Below are 26,499 nucleotides of genomic sequence, written 5' to 3' on the forward strand. Positions count from 1 at the left end.
AATATTAGCGAAATCGTTGTTATTATGGTGGACGATGAGGACTGTAGTGGTATATGAGTTTTGGTTAGGTGCAACTGTACTAATATTATTTTGTTTTTTTCGGCAGTTGCTTTGTGTTGGCAGTTTAATTATTTTCATGAAAAATGATAAAATGGTAAGAAATATAAAAACCTATAAATCCAGTGTTATTTGATTATGTACTGGATCCGATTGTTTTGCGTGAGTGCAGGTGTGTGCGCAGAATGGTATCCTTTGATGTACCATATTCATTTATTTACGACCAAAACCGATAATTTCTTATGTATACCCATCCGCCAACTAGTCGAAAAGTTTAGTAGCAGTACTCCTAATGATTTGCACCAGTGCTTATTTCCATGTCATGTAAGACACATTAGTATAAAAATACGCCTTTCTTTTTCTTTTTCTTTTTCTTCAGCAGCCACTTGAATGTAAAGTATATCGACCAACTCGGGTGCATTGAAAACTGTAAAATAAATATGAAACTTTTCTTGCTAATTGCCTTTTAATATTTTCGCAATTACATTTACCGTTCTCTACAAGAGCCTATTTGAAAACAAAGATAATATTTTTTGCTTTAATTAGAACTGTGGAGGCTCAATTAGCATGCAAAACAATATTCGACTGTATAAGTATAATTTCTTGAAGACGTCAAGTATATCTGACTCTGGGTATCACATACAAGTACTCTGTTTTTTTTTCTTTAAAATTAAATACAATAGAAGCTGTTAATAAAATAAGTTAATATAAAGAGTACATAATGATAGAAAAAAACAAATAAGTATTTCTATACTGTCAAATATATACACAGTTATGTCGAGTACTATCGTGGTTACTATTTGATTTTTTGAATTCAAGACATTAGAGTTACAAAGTACTTGTGGTGTCCATTATAATATCTTGGGTTGGTAATATAAAACAAAACTCACTGGTATCTAGAGCTATATCATTACGAGAGAGTAAAATGCGTACTTAGGGGTGTACTTTGGCGTACTTTCCCTGCCTACTTTAAACTCGTGTTTTAATAATGATTATCGTGTATTTCCGTACTTTGGTAATTAATATTATATATATATATATATATACCAACGCCTTTTTTGTTAAATATCGAAATTGAAAGGGTTGCTCTAACAAAAAGATCAGATGATTGACTGTCGAGACTTGACCGAAACTTACAAACAATTAGTGTGCTAGATGTACAATTAATAATGATATTTATAATATTAGAATCAATCTTACTCACGGGTATTTTAATCAAGATTATTACACCCAAAAGTATTTTACTCAAAAATATTAAAGGCACCCAACAAGTGTTGTACTTTTATATTGAACATTATTTGAATAGTAGTTAAAGCATTGCTGCCACGAATTGTCAGGCATCGATAGCTAGTAAAACCCTTATTGTCATTATATTAAAAGAGATATATAAAATTCAATTTGTAATTCTTACTAATAGAGACCGTAAGCTTAGTAGAGTTAATTACATTGATAATAGACTGATATATCTCAATAACCAAGACCAAAAAAAATCGTATAAAACATATTTTATTTTTATTTTTTATTATTTTAGATAAAGGTACTTCTTTTAGATTTCCTGAAACCGCCACACATAGCTTACCTTTTCTTTGAGAGAAGACAACCCTTTTCAATTCGAAAAATAATATGATATTGAGACACCACCATCGTCATTTGACAATAACTATCCGGATTAAAGTGATGAGTCCGACGATGAGAATGAAGCTGACATTTTCGGCAGCATACACTCGCAATCAAAAACGTTTCGACCCCGCAAAAAATGACTAAAAAATCATGAAAAAATAAAAATAAAAATATTGTTTTCTCCCAATATTATTAATCGAATCCAACCTTCAAGTCACAAATTCATCAGAAAACACCCACGGATTATATGAGAAGGCTGATCCCTATAAATACAGATGCATCATCTACATGCATTTAGCAAATTACGGTGCAACCCAGATTTCATTGGTGGTTGGCATGAGTCTGTCAACCGTCAAGTACATCATTAAGAGAGTGGATGAGACAGGATCGCCAGAGCCAAGGAAGGGGTCCGGACGATCTAGAAATATTGACGAGAGGACGGAAAGGCACCTTGTACAAATAGTTCGTAAAGAACCCTTTGCCTCATTTTCTAGGCTAAGGGGTTCCTTAAAGAACACGGATATATTTGTCTGTAGAATGACAATAATCAGTTGTCTGAAGCGTTTGGACTTCGGATTATATATCACAGCTCACAAGTCAGCTTTAACCGAAAGCCACAAGAAAAGAAGGCTGGAATGGGACCGTGAACATGTCAATTGGACGGATGACCAGTGGAAAGGTGTAGTATGGTCAGATGAATCACAATTCACAGTCGAGGGTAATAATGGAGGATCTAGGCCAATCAGGAAAGTCGGTGAAAGGTTCAAGGGAGAAAATATTATCGAAGGAACCAAGTGGTGGAAGGGTGGTGTGATGATCTGGAGCTGTTTCTGGACTGGTGGTTTTAGGCCTTTGGTGTTACTGCATAGTAACGTAAACCAAGACCAATACGTGAACACTTTGGCTTAGAACTTTCTCCCTTGGTTCCAAAATCTTTTACGGGAGCAAAACAAGAGCTTCGTGTTCCAAGAGGACAGCACTAGCTGTCATACTGGGTCGTATTCGAGGCGGTGGAAAGATAGTTATGAGATCCGAGGTTTAGACTACTGGCCCGCTCAAAGCCCGGATCTCAACCCCATCGAGCATCTCTGGCGGGCTCTCCAGAGGCGCATGAGTGACAATAAGGCCAATATCAACAACGTTGAAGATTTGAAGGTTGTAATGTAACGAGAGTGGCAAAGGGTAGGTCTCGAACTTGCATCAACTTTGGCCGGCGGCATGCAGCATCGATGACATGCTGTAATTGAGGCCAAAGGAGGTCATACAAATATTGTTCTTTTAGTTTATTTTTATATTTCAATAATAAACATACCTATAATCTTTTATTTGAAGTTTGAAGGCTTTAGCTATTATTACTGATGAGCAGTTGTATGTTGAATACATGCCATGATTTATTTCATGCATTTTTTGGGCTCAGAGGTCGAAACGGTTTTGACGGTGGCTGTAGCTGAACTACTTACAAATAAGTCGCAATAAGAGATACTCGGCTGAAATACTTGACCATGTATCCACAAAGCTTGCAAGATTAATATATGGGCTTAATATACATATGTTGATACAATTGGTTATAGTATCTTAGTATTAAAAAAAGCTAGAGGGTAAGTGGATTAATTAAGCTCATAGTTCATAATGTACAAAGCTCGTAAGCTCCTATTAATCAAATAGCAAATGATCAAGTGTATTTTGCATCAGGTAACCTTCTGTTTAAAAAAACATAGGCCTTTCCAATCCATCAAAAATCCACCATTTCGGATTTTACACTTGCATCTTTTGTAAATGGAAATTCAACTCATGCTCAAGTTTCTGATATATTATTGCTATGTCCAAAAGTATGACTAATTAACCACCAGCCATAACCTTTGGCGGACAGAGTTTATGTAAACCAAGTTGAACGGTTTATAATCTAATAAATAAACTACAATTGACAATTATATTCATGTGCAGTTGAAATACTACTGCCTGCTTAATATTGAAACCAACACTACAAAATTTGATTGATTTTCTTATTATAGGTCTTAATTGATCTCAAACCAAAAAAAAAAAGGTTTCTTGGAGAAGAGGTGTAAATGCAAAGAACTCGATACACCTTTAGCAATTTTTTTTTTAAATTCTCTAAATATTTCTCTGAAGCTATTCTTTGTTCAAATTTGAACTTTTTTTTCTTTTTGGAATTGCCAGCAAATTTAGGATTTTTGCCCACTTTGGCTACCCTTTTTTTTTTAAGAACAAATAAAACAAAATATTTTTATTATTTTTAAAGCTTTGGTTGATATATTTATTTATTTTTGGTAAAGCAAATTCATTAATATTAATATATCTTTATAAAAATAAATAAATAAATAAATATAAAAAAAAAAGAAAACACAAGGCAAAGAGCTGATGATAACCTTTTAAGGATATTTTTTGGTATTCCGCCTACTCCTCTATGTTGCTTAAATTTAGATGGATACCCAACCATCGTTCTTTGCTGCTTCTAGACATTTCCCTCGGTCGACTTGGGATTCCAGCACATCCCCTGACTCCCCCGCAAGGAGCTCCCAAGAAATATATATCACATGATGCCTCACCACAATCACAGTCATCATCACTCAGCTGCAGACTCCTTTTTTAATCGAGTTTTTGGCCATCATTCATCAGAATCATCTCGAGGTAATAACACTGAAAATAGTCCCTCATTTTATTACCCACACCCATCTTAATCTACTTCTACACTCCCTTTATTTGTAAGCCGGATCACCTACACCACAGGCTACGCCACCCATCCCCACCCAGACATTATCTTCTACCACACCACGAGCATCCTCGCGTCACACTCGTAATTCATCAGTCGGCACTCTTCCCTCGCCTACTAACACAGCCTCTGCCGCTGTCCTTCCACTGAGCATTACTGCCCATAGACGACTCTCATTAGACACACATCCACTGCAAGAGATTGCGTACAACATCAATACTCCTTACTCCGCCTTTAACCCCTCGAAACAAAAAGAACAACAAAAAGAACAACACCAACAAAATACAATGCCAACAACACGCTCCCAGGACGCGTCTAGACAACAAGCCAAGCACGAGGCTGCCCGCGCACCTAAAATAAACACCGTTCCTTTCCCAAGAGGAGGACGTCATATTGGTGAAGCTGGGGTGGTCAGTCCAGTGCCCACCTCCATTAATCCTCTTCTACGCAGGAGCAACTCAGGCGAGATGCACAAAAACGACCCTGGTCAGTCTGGTATGGTACACGGTAGACTACTCAAAAATAAAACTTGGCCAAGTCAGCCTTATGCCATATGCTTTCTTTCTTTCTTTCTTTCTATATTGGCTTTATTATACAGTTGATCCTACACTACTATCAATACATGCACCCAAGAACAAAAAAAGACACCTCTTCTATGCCTTTACAAAAAAGAAAGGTAAAAACGCCTTTCCGTGTCAATTAATTGCTAACGAACCAAAGCAGACCCTCCAATTTCATCGCGCGAGCGGGTTGATTCTCCAAATATGACTAACAATAGCACCCATTCCTTCGCCTACACTGGTTCCAGTGTCTCTAGCGTTCCCAGTAACGCATCTACATCTTCTCTTAGTCAGCGTAAGAAATCTAGCGAGCATGATTATCGTTCTGGATCTCTCCATCCACTCGATGTATATGTTGTCGATGAACCTCTGCGTTTTATGCAAAGAGGTCCTCATTATTTCAACTCAACTGCACACATAGAAAGAAAACGTTCAGGGGGATCAAGCGGAACCCGGAAAGGCAAAGACAGGGAAAAATCAGATAACAATCTTTATTACTCCATAGATCGTCTTGCTGGTCAAAGAGATACAAAGGTAAGTTATCGATTAACCTTCTTTTATTTTCTTCTGTACCAAGTCATGTCTTTTAATTGTTTGTTTTGGTAGAATAATGAATGTAACTATCAAACTATTCTTATGGATGAGCTTATAGCTAGAGGCTCATCAGTATATATATATATATATATATATGTATATATATATAATTAGTAGATCAAAACTTTGGAAGTATGGAAGGCATCGTCAACTCAAACTATTACAATTCCCATAACATGCCATTCACAACCAGTGTATTATCTCGCGATCAGGTAATTGGATAACAAATAACAGTTTATGTTGATCTTTTGATTATAAAGTATAATACTATATATATAAATATTGGGTGCCTCCTTCTGTTCGACTGCATGCTTGTTGCGTATTTTCCTTTTACTCATTGATATATTTATATTGAACCTTGTCTATTTTATTTGTGTCTATGACTGTTGCTGTCATCACCATCATTGTTATTATCATTATTTCGGTACTTCAATATTTCTTGAGTGTAGATGATTGACCCATCGATGGGTCCAGAAATATGGGAAGCTCCGGATAGTTGGGCTGTCCAAACTGCGATTATTACTGGAAGTAACAGCAGCATCATGACAGGAAGCACTCTAGTAGATAACGATCCACAAGACTTTGAGGACAATGTAGTACAAAAACCAGATTGGGGGGAAGCACCAAAGAAGAATGTAAGTGAATCGCCAAAAGAAGGACTCTCTATTTAGTCCCAATGGATTAAAACTTCGACCACATCATAGTTTTGTACCCGTATCTTCCGTCGCGATGAAACCTTTAGTACATTACAAGTGCCTTTAAACATCACGACAGCCGAGCTCCTGCAAAAGATAGGAGGAAAAATGTTTTTGGAAGATATGAACAAATATCGCCTAGTGCTGAAGACTAATATTGGTGGTAAGATATATATGTACTATTCTTGATTATTCTTACTGTCAGAATGGTCTCTTAATATATAATATTATCAACAGAGCGTGTCTTGCAAGCTACCGAAAGACCGGTGTATATTCAAAAGGATCTCCTGGTCAAATCTGGATATACCGATGAAGACATAATTGAAAACGTCGGAATTGAGGATACTTCTTATCTGTTTCGCTTCATATTCGAGCAAAAAACCCAACAGCAAGCTCAAGAAGAGCTTGGAATTCGACAGCATGTAGATCTGCAGGCACAGAATCTACCGGCAATCCCAATTTACCTGTTTAAAAACGCTTCTAGGATTGTCTCCCTCAATGTTTCCAAGAATCTTCTCATGGAGATTCCTGTAGATTTTGCTCAGATGTGCATCAGTCTAAAAGAACTAAGACTTACCAATTGTGAATATTCTACAGTACCACCTTCGATTCGTTTCGTTTATAGTCTCGAGAGTCTCAACATGTCCAACAACTGCTTGACTACCCTAGAACCCGCTCAACTTGAAAATATCAAGGGCCTAAATACTCTAACGATATATAACAACAAACTCAGCGACCTTCCATCATCATTCAGTTCCTTTAAACAACTCACCGTCCTCATGATTTCTAATAACGATCTCTCTATATTCCCTGCAGTTATTGGTGATATAACAAGTCTTGTCCACCTCGACATTAGTTTTAACAAGATAACCACTATACCAGATTGTATCGGAAACCTTACAAACCTCAATGTTCTGCTAGCCATTGCCAATCGTATTAAAGGAGGTCTTCCACCTAGCTTTGCAGGGCTCCAGAGCCTGCGGGAATTGGATATACGCCAGAATAGCATAACCGATATTGACGTTTTATCAAAATTGCCCAACCTTCATTCCGTATCTGCAGATTATAACTCTGTGGGGATTATTAATTGCGAGCTTAACAATATACGGCAATTGAAAATGTGCAAAAACCATCTTACCCATTTTAACCTGCTCAAAAAGGCCGAGGTTATCTCAAACGAAATACCAAACACGATTACCACATCACCCGAGAACCAGCTGACTGAACTAAACCTTTCCAACTGCAAACTATCCTCTCTTCCAGATGAACTTTTTCTCAATACAACTCTTCTAGAACGTCTCATTCTCGACAACAACACGCTTACTTCTATCCCTGACAGCATCGGAGTCCTGTCCAAATTGATCCATCTATCCATACACACAAACAACATTGACAGCCTTCCAGTAGAAATTGCCAAACTTGGCAATTTAAAGACTCTCGACGCACAGAAGAACAACCTAAAGACACTCCCCAAAGAGATATGGCTATGCTTATCACTCGACACATTGAATTGCTCATCAAATTTGCTCGAATCTTTCCCCGTGCCTTATTCTGCACCTGGTATAGCATTGCACCTTCCCCTGACCCCTCAAGCAGAGGCAGCTGTCACACAGTCTGTTATGGCTAATGCAGTTTCTGATGGCGTTTTGCCTACTCAACTTGGATCAAATGCTGGCCAGGGAATTGTTCCCATGACGCCTAGCGGGAGCCCAAATGAACCCGCACTTCCTACCTTTATTGTCACAGACTCTAGTATCGAAGGCAATTTTATAGACTCGGGTATAGCAGGCGAAGGTTCTAGTCCAAACAGTGCTCTTTCTCAAAGACCACCCAATTTCAACCCTCCGTCTTTCTTTGCAAGCCCTCGCAATCATCCTCCTCCATTGTCCCTCTCATTGCGTACCCTGTTATTGGGCGACAATCGTTTGACAGACGATGTCTGGTCTCCTCTTTCGCTATTTTTGGAATTACGCACCCTTAACCTATCATTCAATGACCTGTACGAAATCCCCCCTGAAGGACTTTGTCACCAACATTTGTACGAACTTTACCTGTCTGGAAATAATCTAACATCATTACCTGCTGATGATATTGAACGGCTCAGCTTCTTGCGTGTATTGGCAGTTAATGGAAACAAACTCCAAACTTTACCAGCTGAAATCGGCAAGTTAAGAAAGCTACTCGTCTTAGACGTTGGTAATAATGTGTTGAAGTACAATATTGCTAATTGGCCCTACGATTGGAACTGGTAAGCTTTCTATAAATGTATTCATCTGTATCATCTATATACTTATTTTTTATTCCCAATATAAATCGATTCCAAGGAATTGGAACTTGGAGCTTAAGTATCTCAACTTGTCGGGGAACAAGCGATTGGTTATCGAGAAAACTCTGCCAGATCCAAACAATCCGAGCAACAAAGACCTATCTGATTTTAGTGCACTAAAACACCTACATATGCTGGGATTAATGGATATTACTATCTTGGGAGTATCTGTTCCCGAAGAGAGCGACAATTGTCGTGTGCGTACGTCTCCCTCTGACGTTAACGGGATGGATTATGGTGTGGCCGATTGGCTCGGTCGTCCTAGCGATCTTGCAACCTGGGATCTTGTGATGCCCAAGTTCAGAAACAAGGATGATGAATGTGTTTTCGGCCTGTTCGACGGAAGAAGCAATACAAAGTCATGCTGCAAGGTCACCAAGTTCTTGAACAAGAATCTCACTATATCTCTCAATAAGGAACTGAATAAAAACAAGCACGATGACTCGATTGTATCAGCCATACGCCGCACATTCTTATCATTAGAAAAAGAGCTTGGTCTGGCCAAGGATGAAAAGAAAGACTCGGGTGCCTCTGCCGTGATGTGCTACATTTCTGGTACAAAACTTTATGTTGCCAACGTCGGTGACGCTTTGGCAGTTATCTCGCGCAACAACGGACAGGCCTATGAGATTACTCAAAAGCATATTCCACTTAATCCTGGCGAAGTCTTACGTATCCATGCTGCCGGAGGCTATGTTTCGAGTCTAGGACAGCTCAACAGCGAGCTCGCTGTATCAAGAAGCTTTGGTCATTTCCATTTAGTACCCGTGGTCAATGCTAACCCTTATGTCTCAACCATCCAACTGACACATGCTGACGAGTTTGTTATTATGGCTTCGCGTGGTCTATGGGATCGCATGTCGTACCAGACTGCGGTTGATATTGCACGTACAGAGAAGGATGATTTTATGGCGGCTGCACAGAAGCTCCGCGATTTTGCTATTTCGTACGGTTCCGGAGACAGTCTAATGGTTATGGTGATCGGTGTTGGTGACCTGTTCCATAAACGCGAAAAGAAGATGCGCAACAGAGGAAACATGGGCTCGAACCGCGGACCAGATGGGACAGGAATGATGGGGGATGACGGTGGTATGGTTGGTAAGAGTAAACGACGAGGAAAAGAAGATGGTCCAGGTGACTCGGTAGGTGTCAATATTCAAAGTTTCAGGTTGAGGTATTGTTATTTAACGTGAAGATATATATTTATGTGTGTGTTTTGGTGGCTATTTGATGTAGACTCTTGCTCGTTTAGAGAAAGAGGTTCATCCACCAATGGGGCAAGTTGCCTTGGTGTTTACAGATATCAAGAGCTCTACTCAGTACTGGGAAACCCAACCGGAAAACATGCGGGCATCGATCAAAATTCACGACGCTGTTATGCGCCGCACATTACGAAGTGTGGGTGGTTACGAAGTCAAGACAGAAGGTGATGCATTCATGGTCTGTTTCCAGAATATTACAGCAGCATTGTTATGGTGTTTCACTGTCCAGCTGCAGCTTCTGGAAGCTGACTGGCCTGCAGGAATTGTTGATTCTGAGGAAGGAAAAGAAATCACAAAAGATGATGTTGTAATCTACAAGGGATTGTCTGTACGCATGGGTATCCATTGGGGAACACCTGTATTTGAGCGTAATCCTATCACCAACCGAATGGATTACTTTGGACCTGTGGTAAACAAAGCAAGCCGTATCAGTAATGCGGCAGATGGCGGACAGATCTGTGTATCTTCAGACGTAGTTGCAGCTCTGAGGAACTTCCCGATTGTGTTTAGCAATGAACAATCTCTTCGTAGCGATGAAGTTGGCGGAGGTGTATCGATAACAGGAAACCACAGTATTGACCGAGACCTTCAACAGCTTAAGCGTCTTGGATTTCATATCATGGAACTCGGGGAGCGATATCTCAAGGGTCTGGAAACACCCGAAATGCTTAGTCTCGTTTATCCTGGTCAACTACTAGCACGCACGGAAATCTCCATCCCCAAGAGTGAGATTTTTGCCCCTGTCCATATTGGGCTCAGTCCCTCCCCTTCTTCAGAGCTTTCTGCTGCCTTTGTGGATACTGTATCCGATCTTCAAGTCAACGATAGTACAGATGTACGAAAAGCACTGGACAAAAGGATCGAAGATGCAACAGCCGCTGTGTCTGTATCATTACCCCGCGCAATTGATCCCATGCTTATATGTAGCGTGGGAAACATTGCGTTGCGTTTGGAGCATATCACATCAAACAGTGTTCTTTCAAGAACAAATGCCGGCAGTTCACTCAATAATGTGTATACTTCCGACGGTATCGATAGTGAGGCCCATAATGTCATCAGCAATGCGACTACACCATACGGACAAGTCTTGGATCGACACATAAAGGAGGTGGCAACAGATGAAGAGTTGATATTGTTATTAGACAATTATGTGTCTCGTGTAGAGGTAAGCTTAAATACATACATGTATGTATTTTTTTATGGATATATTTAACACAATTATATATATATATATTAGAATGCTGTTTCTAGTCTATACTTGCAAAAGGTGGGACATTTTGCAGCTGTACTCGAGAAACTTGGGGAAGCAATTGAGTTGGACCCTTCCCACATTTTAAGAGCTTTGCAAATGTACGCCGAAGTATCAGGATTATCGACGACAGAGTCGCCATTTTCTTAGACGTCAAGAGGTTTCATACAAACATACACATACACATACACATACACATACGCATACGCATACACATACACATACACATACACATACACATACACAGACACAGACACATACACATACACAGACACAGACATATTCTCTAACTCACAGACAAACAAGAAACATGTTGCCCATTCTTTTTATTTTCGTTCTTTTCTTTTCTTTATCCTTTCACCCTTTTTAACTCCACTCACGATCTTTGTCTGATAGAATACCCTATCGCACTCATTCCAGCATTTATGGCATTTCATCATGGCCTTTCTCATTAGAGAGTTTTATGTATACTTTCCTTCAATATTATTCTGTTTTTATCCTTCGTTCCCATTAATTTATATTTATATATCAAAATAGTTCAAAGTAATCATTATATTTTAAATTGAATAGAGAAAGGATTCTGATATCTATTTGGATTGCTATATTTTCATGGCCATACATAAACAAATATCAATAAATAACTCATCCACTTTTCTATTTAAAAAGGGCTGACTGGGGGATGTCAGTTATTTTATTTTCTTGCCTTTATTATTGCATCTAAGGCAACGGTAAGATCTCGATCCCACAAACGATAATAAATTGACTTTATTTTATGTATGATATTCTTAATACACGTATACACAAGAGCTATATTTCACACAGCCTTAATTAGAGCAATACCTTATTTTAAAATCAATTTATTCGATACAAAAAAAAGCTCGATTGATTGACTGAGTAGACTGTGAATTGCAAAAGAGTATATGGAATTAACAATGCATACGCTTGAGAAACGTCTTCATTGATTACTACAATGTTTCTACTTGAGATTGAGACGATGCTAGTTAGTGTTTTTTTTTGGACGAAGGAAAATTAATTTCTAGACAATTTTCTTACCTTTTTTGGACAAACAAAAATGAGAATTGAGACACAAAAGAATAAAATTTGGGATGGAAAGGGAATTTAGTTGAGACAAGGTAAAAATGACTACAATGTTCTTTACCTGTAAGCATTTTTAAGTTCGCCCATCGGAGTGAGGAGCAACTAATATTGAGTGTATAGGACTGTCATTGGTATTTCAGAAATATATTAGGTCTTTAGTCTTACAGGAGTTGCAAGCATACACAATCTCAAGTTGATTACTAATGTTCTGTTGTGTTCCCAAGAATCCGCCATGGTTTGCCGGGATATCAACCCCTGGCATCCAAATTAGAAAAATACGCATATCTGTACCGCCTAAAGATAATTTCTCAAGTCTGATTACATATCAAATCGAAAGATTTCGAAACATTAATAGCCGATGGAGAATATTGATTTTACATTTAAATAGAGAAGCTATTCATCACAGAGACAATCATCTCTCAATTCAACTTTCAATTCTCAAATTAAACCATGCCTACCGCTCTATTCACACCAATTAAAGTCGGTTCATCTCTCTTGAGGCATCGTATTGTCATGTCTCCTCTGACCCGTCTTCGTGCTGATGCCGACCACGTCCCTGTGCCTTTGACAACCGAGTATTACCAGCAACGCGCTTCTGAAGGTGGCTTACTAGTTGCTGAAGCCACATTTATTGCTGAAGATGCTGGTGTCTATCCTTCTGCTCCCGGTATCTACAATGACAAGCAAATCGAGGCTTGGAAAAATGTAACCAAGGCTGTACACGACAAGGGCGGATCAATCTATCTCCAGCTGTGGCATGTTGGCCGTGCAACTGTGTCTGCTTGGATTCCCGGAAGTAAACTCCCTGTATCTGCATCGGCCATTGCTATCAACGGCAAAAATACTGCTGGAATGGATTATGAAGTACCCCGCGTCCTTGCAGTTGAAGAAATCTCCCAGATTACACAGACATATGCCGATGCTGCAAAAAACGCAATCAGCGCCGGATTTGATGGTGTCGAGATCCACGGTGCAAACGGCTATCTAATTGATCAATTTATTAATACCTCATCAAATATACGCACAGACCAGTATGGTGGATCTATCGAGAACCGCACTCGTTTCGCCTTAGAAGTTGTAGAAGGAGTTTCAAAAGCAATTGGAGAAGAGCGCACTGCAATTCGTTTGTCACCTTGGTCTGGATTCCAGGACATGAAAGACGATACACCATATGAGACCTGGGGATATCTTGTGAACCAGTTACAAGAAAGACATCCTAGACTGGCCTACCTTCACTTTATTGAACCTCGCGATCAATTCATTAATGATGGTAATCCAACAGCTGACAGAGGAGATGCTGTAGAAAGCTATAGCACTGAGCCATTCCACAAAGCATGGAAGGGCCCATTTATTACTGCCGGTGGATACACCACTATTCCTAAACGCGCATTTAAAGCTGCCGAAAAGTTGGAAAACACCTTGGTTGCCTTTGGTCGTTCATTCATCGCAAACCCTGATCTTCCTCTTCGTATTAAGAACGACTGGCCTTTAAATGACTATAATCGCTCCACTTTTTATGGTGGAGGTAGTGTTGGATACACTGATTACCCCTTCTATAATCCTGATACAGCTCATGATATCAAGAACTGAGTCATTGAATAGAATCTTTGCTCATAGCCCTAGTAAATAGATCTTTTTATGCTTATATATTATACCTTTGTTTTGCTTTAATAAACTATTTTTTTTTTACAAACTTATATCGAAATAATGTGAAGTACATAAAAATATTGTGGTAAAAGATGATTTATCTGGATAAAATATCTCTAAAAGTGACATTTCTATTGACCTTAAGGTATAAACATACAGTGAGAATGTGTAATAAATACTAAATTTGCTAAAGGTGCGGTCAAAGTAGAGGCAGCTATGATGTATATTTAGGATTTAAGCTTTTGTCTAATGTCAGAAAATTAATTTAGAAAATATATCAAATTGTTCTCACTATAAAAAAAACTTTAAAAAGTAAAAAAAAAAAAGCCTCCCACCCTTTCAGTAATCAGATTTAATTGAAATATTATGTATTGCATAAGTTTATTAGTGTAATGAACATAAAAACCTTGGTGGATCCAAAGTATGGACAATATTTTATATTCAAGCTGTTTAATAATCTTTATAGTAGACATGTGTATTATGCGACATATTTTACAAAATATCTATTGAAAGCACAGAGTATAAAGTTTTGGCTTATTAATACTTTGAATGTAATACATTTGACCTGAGATAACCATAAATACTCGTAGCTAAGCAACTGTGATCGATCAAACGTATTCAAACTTAGCTTTGCAGCTTTATAAAAGTAAAAGAAAAGTGTGATTCTTTAGGTGTATTCCTTATATTCCGCTATCAATATGACTATTAAGGTAGAACAACATACAGTCAAAGTTGGATACAGTGAGAATAATAGCAATATAAGAAAAACCCATGTCACTATCATTATCCCTATATCGAGTTTGACTATATTCATATACTTTAATCTTATAACTGTTTTTGCATTATTCTCAAAAGAATCTCGATTTAAAGCTGAACTTCTTTATAATACATGTGCGTATAAAATTTATACTCTTATAGAAAAAGAAGTCCGGTCAAAGTTATTCATAGAAAAGTAAACAGACCTTATCCAGAATATGAACATGTTTCAATATTATACAAATCAAAGTTCTTTATGTACTACTTCCTTGTCTGCTTTAGTAAAGTTTCTCTGGAAGTTTTCCCTAAATTAATAATCCATGATTGTGGTAATATTAAGATTATTGGGTTACCAAATCAACACCTTGCATATTTCGATAAGAACAATAGAATGATGAGTAAAACTATATCTAGTACTACAAACCTACATTGTACCAGACTTTGCTTATTTCTAATATCAAGGCTATATTAGGTAGCTATGACATAGAGATCAAGAAAGCATAATTTATTATTGATTATATTACTAATACTTTGGAAGGTTTGTCTTACCCACCCAGTAAAAATTCAGCCACTTTTGATACAAATTAGGAAAGATATTACCTCTGTACTCATTAGAAAAATAAACTTTTGTGCTTTGATTACATATCTAACTCCAAGGTCTCAAAACACTTAACCATCAAAAAACATTACTCGATATATAAATACTCTACTCCAAATCACAAAACAACCTTTATCTCTCAATCCAACCTTTAATTCAAATAAAACTATGTCTCCTGCTCTCTTTGCACCCATCAAAGTCGGTAATTCTCTCTTGAACCACCGTGTCGTTCACAGTCCTCTTAGCCGCTTTCGTGCTGATGCCGACCACGTCCCACTCCCTTTGATGGCCGAGTATTACCAGCAACGTGTTACTGAAGGTGGTTTGATAATTGCCGAAAGTACATATATTACTGAGGATGCTGGCCCTTATCCTTTTGCTCCCGGTATCTACAACGACAAACAAATCGAGGCATGGAAAGAGATAACCAAGGCTGTGCATAACAAGGGCGGAATTATATTTCTCCAGCTGTGGCATGTTGGCCGTGGATCTGCGTCTGCTTCGTCTCCTGGAAATAAGATCCCTGTTTCTGCATCGGCTATTGCGATCAAAGGCAAAAACATTTTCGGACAAGATTATGAAGTACCTCGTGCCCTTGAAATTGAAGAAATCTCTCAATTTGTACAGATATACACCGATACTGCCAGAAATGCAATCAGCGCTGGTTTTGATGGTGTTGAGCTCCACGGTGCAAACGGCCATCTAATTGATCAATTTATCAATACCTCATCAAATGTACGCACAGATAAGTACGGTGGATCCATCGAGAACCGCACTCGCTTTGCCCTAGAAATCATAGAAAGTGTTTCAAAAGCAATTGGAGAAGAGCGCACTGCAATTCGGCTGTCACCTTGGTCTGGATTCCAGGACGCAGAAGACGATACACCATATGAGACCTGGGGGTATCTTGTAAACCAATTGCAAGAAAGACATCCTAAACTGGCTTACCTGCACTTTATTGAGCCTCGCGATGACCTGGTTAACAGTGTCTATCCTGAAGCTGATAGAACAGAGGTAGTAGAGAATGATAGTATTGAGCCATTCCGCAAGGCATGGAAGGGTCCATTTATTACTGCTGGTGGATATACCACTACTCCTAAGCGTGCATTTGAAACTACCGAAAAGCTGGAAAACACCTTGGTTGCCTTTGGCCGCTCTTTCATCGCAAACCCTGATCTTCCTCTTCGTCTTAAGAACGACTGGCCTCTCAATAAGTATGACCGTTCTACATTTTATACCAGTGGTAGTGTTGGATACACTGATTACCCTTACTACAACCCTGGTACAGCTCGTGATATTAAGAACTGAGTCATTACATAGAAATTTTAGTCATACCCTTAGCAAATAATTATTTATATTTATGTATTATGCCTTACTGTTATTTTAATACTAAACTTTATTAAAAAATAAACATTTGAATTTTATATTTTAAAATAAATGCTAATATTGTTCCAATGTGATGCTTAGTTTTTTATAGAAGACCTTTAAAAGTTGTGTCTAAATTGACCCTAAAAAAGGAATTGAAAAGGGTAGTACATGGTTATAATTTCATTAATGTATTTAAGACCAAAGACAGCTATGTCATATAATATATTATTGTAGTCTTTGCATGATGACAAAAAATAATCTTAGTGAACTCTTATTAAGCTGTTTCTATTTTTGAACACACCTTATGAAAGGTGCTTACTGAGTGTAGCTTTGAAGTGAATAAGGCATGTAGGTAGCAAATCACGCGCAATATTTAGCAGTACTTTAAGATAACAAAGATAGGTATCGTGTAAGCGTCTAGAGTTTTCTGTTATAGAAAATACTATACTTTCAAAGGCTTGATCCTGTCCGAGAATATTTATTAGATATATGAATGAAAAAACTTTATTTTTCAATTATTGTTATTATTATTATTATTATTAAAGTACAAAATATGCTACCTTTAAAAATTGTATTCACTAACTGTATAATTATTCGTCTCATTTTGAATAAAAACTCACTAGTTTTTTAAGCAAGAAAGATAACAAAAAAAAACGAGAGAGAGCAAAAACAAATGGTGCTCACAGAAGCTGCTGCTCTTAATAAAGACATATCTTTATATTTGGGTTAAAAAGTATATCATCTTCTAAGCTCTCACCTGTTTGTCGTCGACCGGTTTTTTTCGGCGGTCGACCGGTTTTCATTTCCATTTATAGACCATACTTTCATTCCAAAAATGGACAACACATTCAAGTAATACCAGTGCAAGAGCTATATATGCACTAAATCTCGTCCCTTTTAAAGAATTCTTAATTGACGAAGTTTTTTAAGCTATGACAAGTCTTTCTCTCTTCCTTTTTGTTGTTGTAGTCTTCAAGTACTTGCTGATATACATAATTGCTTCTTTTTCTTATCTTTAATCATTTTTAATAGAGTTAAGGCTCCTTCTATAGAATTTCATAATAAAGTGTGCCTCATTGAAGTCTATGTATTAATTGCTGTTACTATCTATTCATGATTGTAAACAGATATAAAAATAAAGGTGTGCTCAGGTGTTATTTTAGTAAAATCCAAATATTCTGAGCAACTGACTTCAGAGGACTGTCTTTTTCATTTTCTATAGTTACTATAAACAGTAAAGCGAAGTTGGGCGGTCGTCCACAACTAGGTAAATGCCTTTTGCTTTATTGCAAGGATATTGTCTATGGGTTCTTAACTCTTTATGTGCTTTATTATACTTGTAAAACTTTTAAATGCAAGACATATTTCTACTATTAATCGATTTTTTTTGGACTTTGAAGTCCCATTCCATTAGCACTTCAAAAGGAAAACAATATCTTTGAATTTCAGTAATCAGATTAAACTTAAACTTTATATATAGATACATGTTTATATATGGTATAAGCTTTTTATAAGTGGGACCATAAAACAACCTGATAGATGTTAACGTGTGATAGATTTGCTTACACATACTGTACAATAATATAGTTAACATTAAATACTCAGCGTTGTGTTTTATAGTTATTTCCTTAGAACAATTCAACTGTAGGTAGCAATCACAAAAACTATGTATATAAATGGGAAGTGTTGAATTGGTTTGGCTATGAGACGCTGTCACAAATTAAATGGATGAAATAACTACAAATGAGTTTTAGGAAGCAAATATGAAAATAATTAGAAGTGAAAATCCTAACAGCTCTTTGGTTTATCTAAAAGCTAGATTGTAATTTAAATGTATAAAGAAAGAAATATATTCCAAGTTATACTTCTTTAATTATAGTCAAGAGTATTTAGTAGGCCAGAGACGACAAATAATATTAAAGGGAAAGGAATATGAGATATATTAAAATAATTAAAAAAAAAAGGTAGATCAAGATAGAGGTTGATTTCTATAATTATATTCTACTGTGTGTATTTTACATTAATAAAACACATACATTTTACAATAAGCCACACAAAAGACGTAAATTATGAAATACTCTATTCAATTAATGGAAAGTAAATCCTGCAAAAAGAAAAAGTATAGTGCTTTTTTGCAGGGTCTCGTTTTCGAGTGGATCCACAACAGCACCCATAATGTGTTAATATTTTTTTTATCAAATACATATGCTTATATGCAATTCAGCCTATATTAATTCGACACGACGTAGAAATAACATTCAACCTATTCGTTTTATTTCACATTGTAGATGTTCTTGTAAAATCATCAGAAACTACATATTTAAACCAAGTCTCTATAGAATTAAGCTGTGTGTTAAATGGTTATAGCTCTTAAGAAAATATTAAATTCAAAGATATTCATAAAGATATATTTCTGCTTTAGCCAAATAATGCTGATATTAAATATTTCACAAGCTGGATTTTCTTTATCCCCTGAAGCTTTGTCTAGTAAAATAAAACATCTCTATAAGCTTTTATGTTTATTTCATGAATTAGTAAGCAGTACTCTATGCAATGTTAAGGCCATCAAACTGCAAAGCCAACGTCTTATATATTTTGATATGAAGAATGATGTATTAAGCAGTATAATGATCTCTGATATTACATGCTCACATCGCACCATATTTTGATTTATAAGCATAGCCAGTCTTTTCTTCTTCTGATACTAAGTCTATATTAAGGTATTATAGCGTAAGAGCCAAGAAGGCTTAAGTTTTCATAATGAATAGCTTACTAATACTTTGTTGACCTTGTCCTACATATTCAGTAAAGATCTAGCCCTGGTGGTCCAAATCAAAGACAATAATGATTTTGTACTCACCAGATAAATGACCTTAAACTTTTGCTGACATATCAAATCAAAAAATCTTCAGGTCAATATACAGCTATAAGGCGACAGAAAAAAATGCTGATAGTATATAAGTAGTCCCTAGATCAATCACAAAATAACCATCATCTCTCAATTCAACTTTCAACCCTCAAATCAAATCATGACTACTGCTCTCTTCACGCCTATTAAACTCGGTGCATCTCTCTTGAAACATCGTATTGCCCTGGCTCCTCTGACCCGCCGTCGCTCTGATGAAGACCATATCTCTATCCCTTTGATGACCGAGTATTACGCACAACGTGCTACTGATGGTGGTCTACTCATTACTGAAGGTGTCTTCATTTCCGAAGAGTCCGGTGCTTACCCACATGTTCCCGGTATCTTCACTGACAAGCAGATCGAATCATGGAAAGAAGTAACTAAGGCTGTTCATGACAAGGGTGGAATTATATACCTCCAATTGTGGGCCGTTGGTCGCGCCAATGAATCAGCTAACATCCCAGGCAACAAGCTCCCTGGCTCTGCATCTGCTATTGCAATTAGAGGCAAGAATGATTCCGGAGAGGATTATGAAGTACCTCGTGCACTCGAGACCGAGGAAATCCCCCTTATTGTGGAGCAATACGCCCAAGCTGCCAGAAACTCGATTGCTGCTGGGTTTGATGGTGTTGAGATCCACAGTGCTAATGGTTATCTTTTGGATCAATTCCTCAACAGCTCGTCTAATGTGCGTACAGATAAATACGGTGGATCAGCTGAAAACCGTGCTCGCTTTACCTTGGAGGTTGTCGAAAGTGTTTCCAAAGCAATCGGAGCAGATCGCACTGGTGTTCGTTTCTCACCTTGGTCTGGATACAAAGATGTGATCGACGCCAAGCCTTATGAGACCTGGGGATACGTTGTAGAGCAGCTACAGGAGAACTATCCTGACCTGGCCTATCTTCATTTTATTGAACCTCGTGATGACTTTATCAGCGGCCTTCACCCTGAAGTTGATAGAACTGAGATTCTTGAGAACGATAGCATTGATCCATTCCGCAAAGTATGGAAGGGTCCATTCATTACTGCCGGTGGATACACCACTCATCCAAAGCGTGCATTTGAAACTGCTGAATTGATGGAAAACACCTTGGTTGCCTTTGGCCGTTCTTTCATTGCAAATCCCGACCTTGTTCATCGTATTAAGAACGACTTACCTTTAAATAAGTATGACCGCTCAACCTTCTTTACCCTGGGTAGCGTTGGATATACCGATTACCCTTTTCATGACCCTGAAACAGCTGATAATAATTAGACTTAAATTATTACGCTCTCTGTTTATATTCGTAGTAGATGTATTGGCTTATGCTTATGCTTGTAAATTATATAATAGTATATGATTTGTTATTTTTCATACAATAAACTTGCCTTGAAAAAAATATAACTTTATGGTGTGAAATCTTTGTGACCATTTTGCCAAATAATATGTACTATTTATAAAGAATATTTCAAAAAGATGTTTAAACTGGGACAAGTGTTGAATTGATCTGTCTATGGAACTTAGTTAGAGTTTAATATATGAAAAAGGCTGCTAGCAAATTCAAAGGGCAAATTTAAATAAAATAATGTGGGAAATATTGGTTAACAGAAATATCAGCTTAACACCACCCTTAAAAATAAAAAAAAGCTTGCAATAATCTCTCACTAAAGTTCAATGGACTGTGGCTGTATGTCAGTCACAAACTACAGTAAGTACTGATTTACTTTCGAAAACCTCCAGTTTGCCTTATCATCAGCATAGTTGTTTATTCTTAACAATTTATATATGCGTATGTTCTGTAGATATGCAACTATAGATATTTAAACTACATTGTGCTCCAGGACATCAGAATCATACAGCATTGCAAATAATTTATATTCATATATGTATTAATTTAATGATTTGTTTACTAATTGACTAATTAAAGAAAAGTCTTTAGTATACGCATTCTACATTTCCACCCTGAAGAGTCCACTGGTGTTTCACATCTTGTTCTTGTGCTTCAGAATCTTCTGTAATAAAAAAGAAAGAAAGAAAGAAAGAAATATAAAAGTACATACCTGCAAAACCAAACACGCAAAAAAGACGAGCCCAACGAGAAAAATCAAACTAAAAACACAGTACGAAGTTTGGGACATCTCACTTATACGACACCCAGTGGATCAGCTCACCAAAGTGAAGGACGACTAGCCAATCGTCAAAAAAAAGAAGGAGGACGCAATGCCTTTAAACCCACATATTCTAATTCTAATATAATATCCTTGAAACCTTTGGCCTCTTACTCAGAATCCTAGACACCACCAGAGCTCAATCAGGGTCTCGAGGGTTAACCTGTTGGCTTCAACCTCGTATATACAAAATAAGAACAAGGTAAAGGGCTGAGATGCTTTGCTTCATTTTATGTTTTGGAATGATCACTTGCCGAGTATAAGAGTCCACCAAAATACTCGCGTATTTTAATGAACTCGCTCGCTGAACTGCACTGTTTTTTTTGGTAAAATTATGCAGACAAAACACGTTAGTATCTTTTCATGTTTAGTCGATAATTAGCAAACATGGTAATTAGCAGCAGATTTTTTCGCACAAGAATAAAAGCAAGAGCGTTTTTCTAGACTTCTAGTTATGTTTAACTGTCAGTATATAGTAAAGAACAAAAAAAAGTTAGATCTTGCTCAAGATTAATGGGCATGAGCTTGGTAGCATTAGTCATTCTCTCGTTTTCTTGAATCCAAAAGGTTGAAAAATATGGAGCGCCTCTTTAAATAAAAAGGCGAAAATTTGCTCAGCAGCTTTTGACACCGAAAGAGACATATTTGAGCTGGCTTTAACACACTGGTGGTCTTTACATTCATTACTTACCTAGTATACACATGGATAGGCTTGAAGGAAGGGAATGCAAGTAAACGAACGCGTATGCCCTTGAAATATTTTTTCGTGCTAATACAGATGATATCATCAATTACTTGTGATGTAAGCATTCTTAGCCACCATGAGAAAAAAAGGGGCGTTTCAGGGAGGAGAGTTAAAAATATCTTAAGCATTCTTCAAAATCATCCTTTAAATCACCCCCTTTCTTTTTACCGTAATGTAAAGCAAAATAATCACTATTCTGAGGAGCCAAAATTTTATTACTGAAATCTTTACAGTATGATTTGGCTTATATCTATGTATATAAATGAGCTTGTAATTTGGGATTTACGAAAAGAGAAATATATAAGCAGAATATAAATCTTAATATGTATCTGAATAGTAAGGTTATTGAGATTTGTACAGATAGAATTATTAAATTTATAGTATATTATGTATATTGATAATATTTTTTTAAAAAAAGAATAGGATCTCAAATTCACTCGGTTTTTCTTTTTCGATTCCTCGATTCTTCTCTTTCTGTAGATCTAATGAGCCATAAACTAGTTTTAATTGGTAGAATGATAGCTTAAGCTACCAGCGGTAATTCACCCTCTTGCATAATTGCAGCTAATAAACTACAGACTTGCCCGTTTATACCAGAACAAGGATAAACACACACACAAGTCTTTAATGAAAAAGAGAAAGAATCAGACAGACAAGTTCCTTTTTTCCCCCTCTTCTTTCGGCTTATTACAAACTCTGTGGTACTTAGTTGAATGTTTTATTGGTAAACTTTTTTTTGGTTCTTCTTTTTGTCTTGGTAGCGCATACTGTTTTGAATGGCCGTTTCCCCAAACTATCAAGGTTTTGGAATGAGCGCTTTTTTTTGCTCCTCTCTTTTCTATGCTATCTTCCGTATTAATCCAGAAAAGGAAAGGCCAGAAAAGATTCTGGCTCTTTAGCAAGCACGATCCATTTTTTTTATAAATGAAGGCTCATTTTAATTTCTTTTTCTCAGAGCCAATTTAGTGCATGGGAAAGACCCATATTTTTTTTGTTACTAATTATTAACCCTGGGTGTGGATTTGGGCGTAGGACATTGAGTCTGAACCACTTCCCCTTTTGTATTTATTGATATGTATACAAGTTTTTTTAGTGGTGTTAAATCGTTAATTAGAGTTCGTCCGTCTTCTCTTAGGGTTTGGACATCAAAGTCCCTCGATCAACGCTTAAAAAGAAGAACAGTATTGGAACATTGATGATGTCCCAATTGATGTTATTGCTATATACGTAAATATATATTTGAAAATGGCATTGGTATCTATAGCTAGACTAGTAGTTAACCAGTTTCAGTAACTCATCATGTATTGTCAAATCAAAACCCCAATATATATACCTTAAGAAAATCAGTAATTATCTACATTAGATAATAGTTCCGAACTGTATTGCATATGGTTAGTCCATTGTTTTTATGATGATAATGATGATAATGAAGATGTTTATATATGTTTATTATATCCTATATATATATATATATATATATATATATGTTCTTGTTCTTTTTTTATGCACAGAAAATGATAGGACATTTATGATAAAGCTTAAATGATGTTTGAGGGTTCGAGTTTGTAGAAAATCGTTTATATATAATTGGCTATAAAGGAAAACTAAGATAGTTTATAAATGAAACATCAGGAAACTCTTCTTTTTTATTTTTATTATTATGTATAGTAGACTTAGATCAAGAATGTTAATTTATACAAGATGTATTTAGTGTTATTAGTATTAGTATAAGAATAAAAAATAAAAGTAATAATGGTGCGTTTGTACAATACAGTTTTGAAACTTTTGTTTGTTGCTAAGGTAGGTTTACTTTAGTATCCATGGTAATAAATTCCCAAACAACTTTTTTTTTTTGGTTTTTGTTGTTGTTGCAAAATATCCAATTGATCACTATTATACAAATACCGGGTTGTGTACCCGAAGATAGAGTAAGAGAGTAAAATCAAAATCATTTGGAATGGAGCACCCGCATAGAATTTGATGCCTGCATCTTTACTTATCTAATCGATGGTATTTTCTCCAAATTGAACGATGTCAATATACATGTATATATATGTATAAAATAGAGAACCAATAAAAGAATGGACTCAATAAAAAATACCAAAATAATATAAAAATCCCCCCAAAAAAAAACAAATGAAACAAAGAATAATAATAAATACAACAAACGATAATAATAACAACAAATTTTGTGTATCCGTGTGTGCGTGTGTGTATACAGTCTGTAGTCTGTAGTCTGTAGTCTGTAGTTTGTTCTATGCAGAAATAGACAATATAAATTTACATTGGAATTGGAATTTTTTAAAAAAAATGTGTATAATTATATATATATATATAAATATGTCTGTGTACCTGTATGTGTGTATATGAATTGTAGTGCTGATAATGATAATGATAATGATAATAGTAATAGTAATAGTAATAGTAATAGTAATAATAATAATAATAACAATAGTAATAATAATAACAGTAATAGTAATGATAGTAAAAAATGACGGTTTAAATAATAGTGATAATAATCTAACTGTGAGAGTTTTGGTTCTTTTTTCTTTATGGTCTCTCTCTAGCTGCTCTGATTAGAGGTGCAAATGAGCGCAATGGCTCGGCTTTGGCAAGGAAAGGGTGCCTAAGCATTTTTGCGGCCGATGGTCTCTGGTCTGGGTCAACTTCTAGACAATAGGACAGGAAATTTTGGAAGATTGGGCTCAGTGAATCGGGATCCTGGAGCTGTGGAGTGCCGTTGGTTGCAATAAGATAGAGTGCACGAAGGGGGTTCTCATTGAGGTAAGGTGGTTCTCCTTCTACCATCTCAATTGCCATAATACCCAATGACCAGATATCCACCTTTGCACCGTATTCCTTGCGAGTAACTACCTCTGGTGCCATCTAATCAAATACAGCCATTATTATAAATATTATTAATGCATGACATAAATATAAATTAATTAAAAAAGAAATTTAAATATATGCACACATAATTAGGTAAGGTAGATAATGTAGGAATATGTAAGAGATTGATAATATTTGTTAATGTTTACCCACCCAATAAGGTGTTCCAACCATTGTGGTGCGTTTCGTCTGATCATCCCCGAGTTGAGCACAGAATCCAAAATCAGCTACAAGAAAGTAAGAAAGTTAGGACGGGGCGGCTGTTGAGAGACACAATTGAGAAGACAACCCCCCCCCCCTCTTACAATATAATAAAATAAAAATAAAAATAAAAGCAATATTTCTCCTCTTTCTATGTTGCTTTTGTTTTTTGGTCAATTTCAAGTCAAAAGATAGACTTGAAAAAGAGAAAAGAACAGGATGAAGTAGGAGAAACAAAACCCTACTTACTCAATTTGATGTCACCCTGAAGACTCAACAGGATATTGTCACTCTTTATGTCTCGGTGGATTACGCCATTGGCGTGTAGATGTTTGAGGCCCTCTAATACTTCCCGACAAACGGCTGCAATTTGACCCTCTGTCACCATACTGCAAGTCACAACATCTGTCAAACTTCCTCCTTCCATGTACTCCATCACAACCCAAAGATCGCCCTTCCAGAGATATGAATCGATGAAATTGACAATGTTTGGATGCGTTGACTGCTTCATGACCTTGATTTCGTTGATAATTAGTTCTTTTTTAGGCTGCTTTTCGAGATTCATTTGCTTGATAGCCACTAAAGTTTGGGTTCCGGTACGGTAGGACGTGTACACTCCACCAGATGCCCTAATGGTAATAAAAACAACCAAGAAACACCCCCAAAAAGAAAAGCATATTAAATAGTTGCGCCTCAGATAGCATATATGTAACAACCAGAAAGTATAATGGTAATAAATAACACAACTGCATTTGGTGTCCTTATTTTCTTTATGAAAATATATATACCACTCTCGAATTCACTCACCCTTGTCCGATCTTGACCATGTCTGTGTACAATTTTGCTGGATCCGTATTTTCACATATCTCTCTCAATACCTTCATTACCTCGGCATCTTCCATTCCACTTTTCTTTTTATCTTTTGACGGGCGTCTTTTGACAGCCCCCACAGATGAAGACGACGCTGATTGGGCGGTGGTGGCTGTAGAAGCAACAGTAGTTGTGGTATTGTTGCCAGTGGCGACAGATGTCTCATGCCCCGGAGAC

At 36.7% G+C, this 26,499-nt stretch overlaps 4 protein-coding genes across 4 annotated transcripts; 3 read left to right on the top strand and 1 right to left on the bottom strand.

Moving 5' to 3' along the window:
- Positions 1–6,266: 6,266 nt before the first annotated feature.
- On the top strand, positions 6,267–10,548 carry PHYBLDRAFT_125134 (hypothetical protein; the record flags this gene model as incomplete). The annotated part of the gene is made up of 4 exons (XM_018429032.1): positions 6,267–6,420; positions 6,495–8,505; positions 8,582–9,677; positions 9,820–10,548. Coding segments are annotated over exons 1-4 (3,891 nt in total), but the record flags the coding sequence as incomplete, so codon positions are not given.
- A 2,081-nt stretch (positions 10,549–12,629) lies between these two features.
- PHYBLDRAFT_133910 (hypothetical protein) lies at positions 12,630–16,501 on the top strand (the record flags this gene model as incomplete). The annotated part of the gene is made up of 2 exons (XM_018429602.1): positions 12,630–13,491; positions 16,232–16,501. Exons 1-2 carry the CDS (start codon positions 12,643–12,645, stop codon positions 16,499–16,501), a joined length of 1,119 nt encoding a protein of 372 aa, XP_018290756.1. The 5' UTR covers positions 12,630–12,642.
- A 3,089-nt stretch (positions 16,502–19,590) lies between these two features.
- On the top strand, positions 19,591–20,724 carry PHYBLDRAFT_168981 (hypothetical protein; the record flags this gene model as incomplete). The annotated part of the gene is made up of 1 exon (XM_018435984.1): positions 19,591–20,724. The coding sequence occupies one exon, from the start codon at positions 19,591–19,593 to the stop codon at positions 20,722–20,724; it is 1,134 nt and encodes a 377-aa protein (XP_018290757.1).
- Positions 20,725–24,655: 3,931 nt separating this feature from the next.
- PHYBLDRAFT_158973 (hypothetical protein) lies at positions 24,656–26,282 on the bottom strand (the record flags this gene model as incomplete). Its single annotated transcript, XM_018433891.1, has 4 exons — positions 24,656–25,248; positions 25,405–25,478; positions 25,702–26,081; positions 26,260–26,282. The coding sequence occupies 4 exons, from the start codon at positions 26,277–26,279 to the stop codon at positions 24,913–24,915; spliced, it is 810 nt and encodes a 269-aa protein (XP_018290758.1). The 3' UTR covers positions 24,656–24,912.
- Between the last annotated feature and the right edge of the window lie 217 nt (positions 26,283–26,499).

Source organism: Phycomyces blakesleeanus (assembly GCF_001638985.1).
Source record: "Phycomyces blakesleeanus NRRL 1555(-) unplaced genomic scaffold PHYBLscaffold_12, whole genome shotgun sequence".
NCBI classification, from domain to species: domain Eukaryota; kingdom Fungi; phylum Mucoromycota; class Mucoromycetes; order Mucorales; family Phycomycetaceae; genus Phycomyces; species Phycomyces blakesleeanus.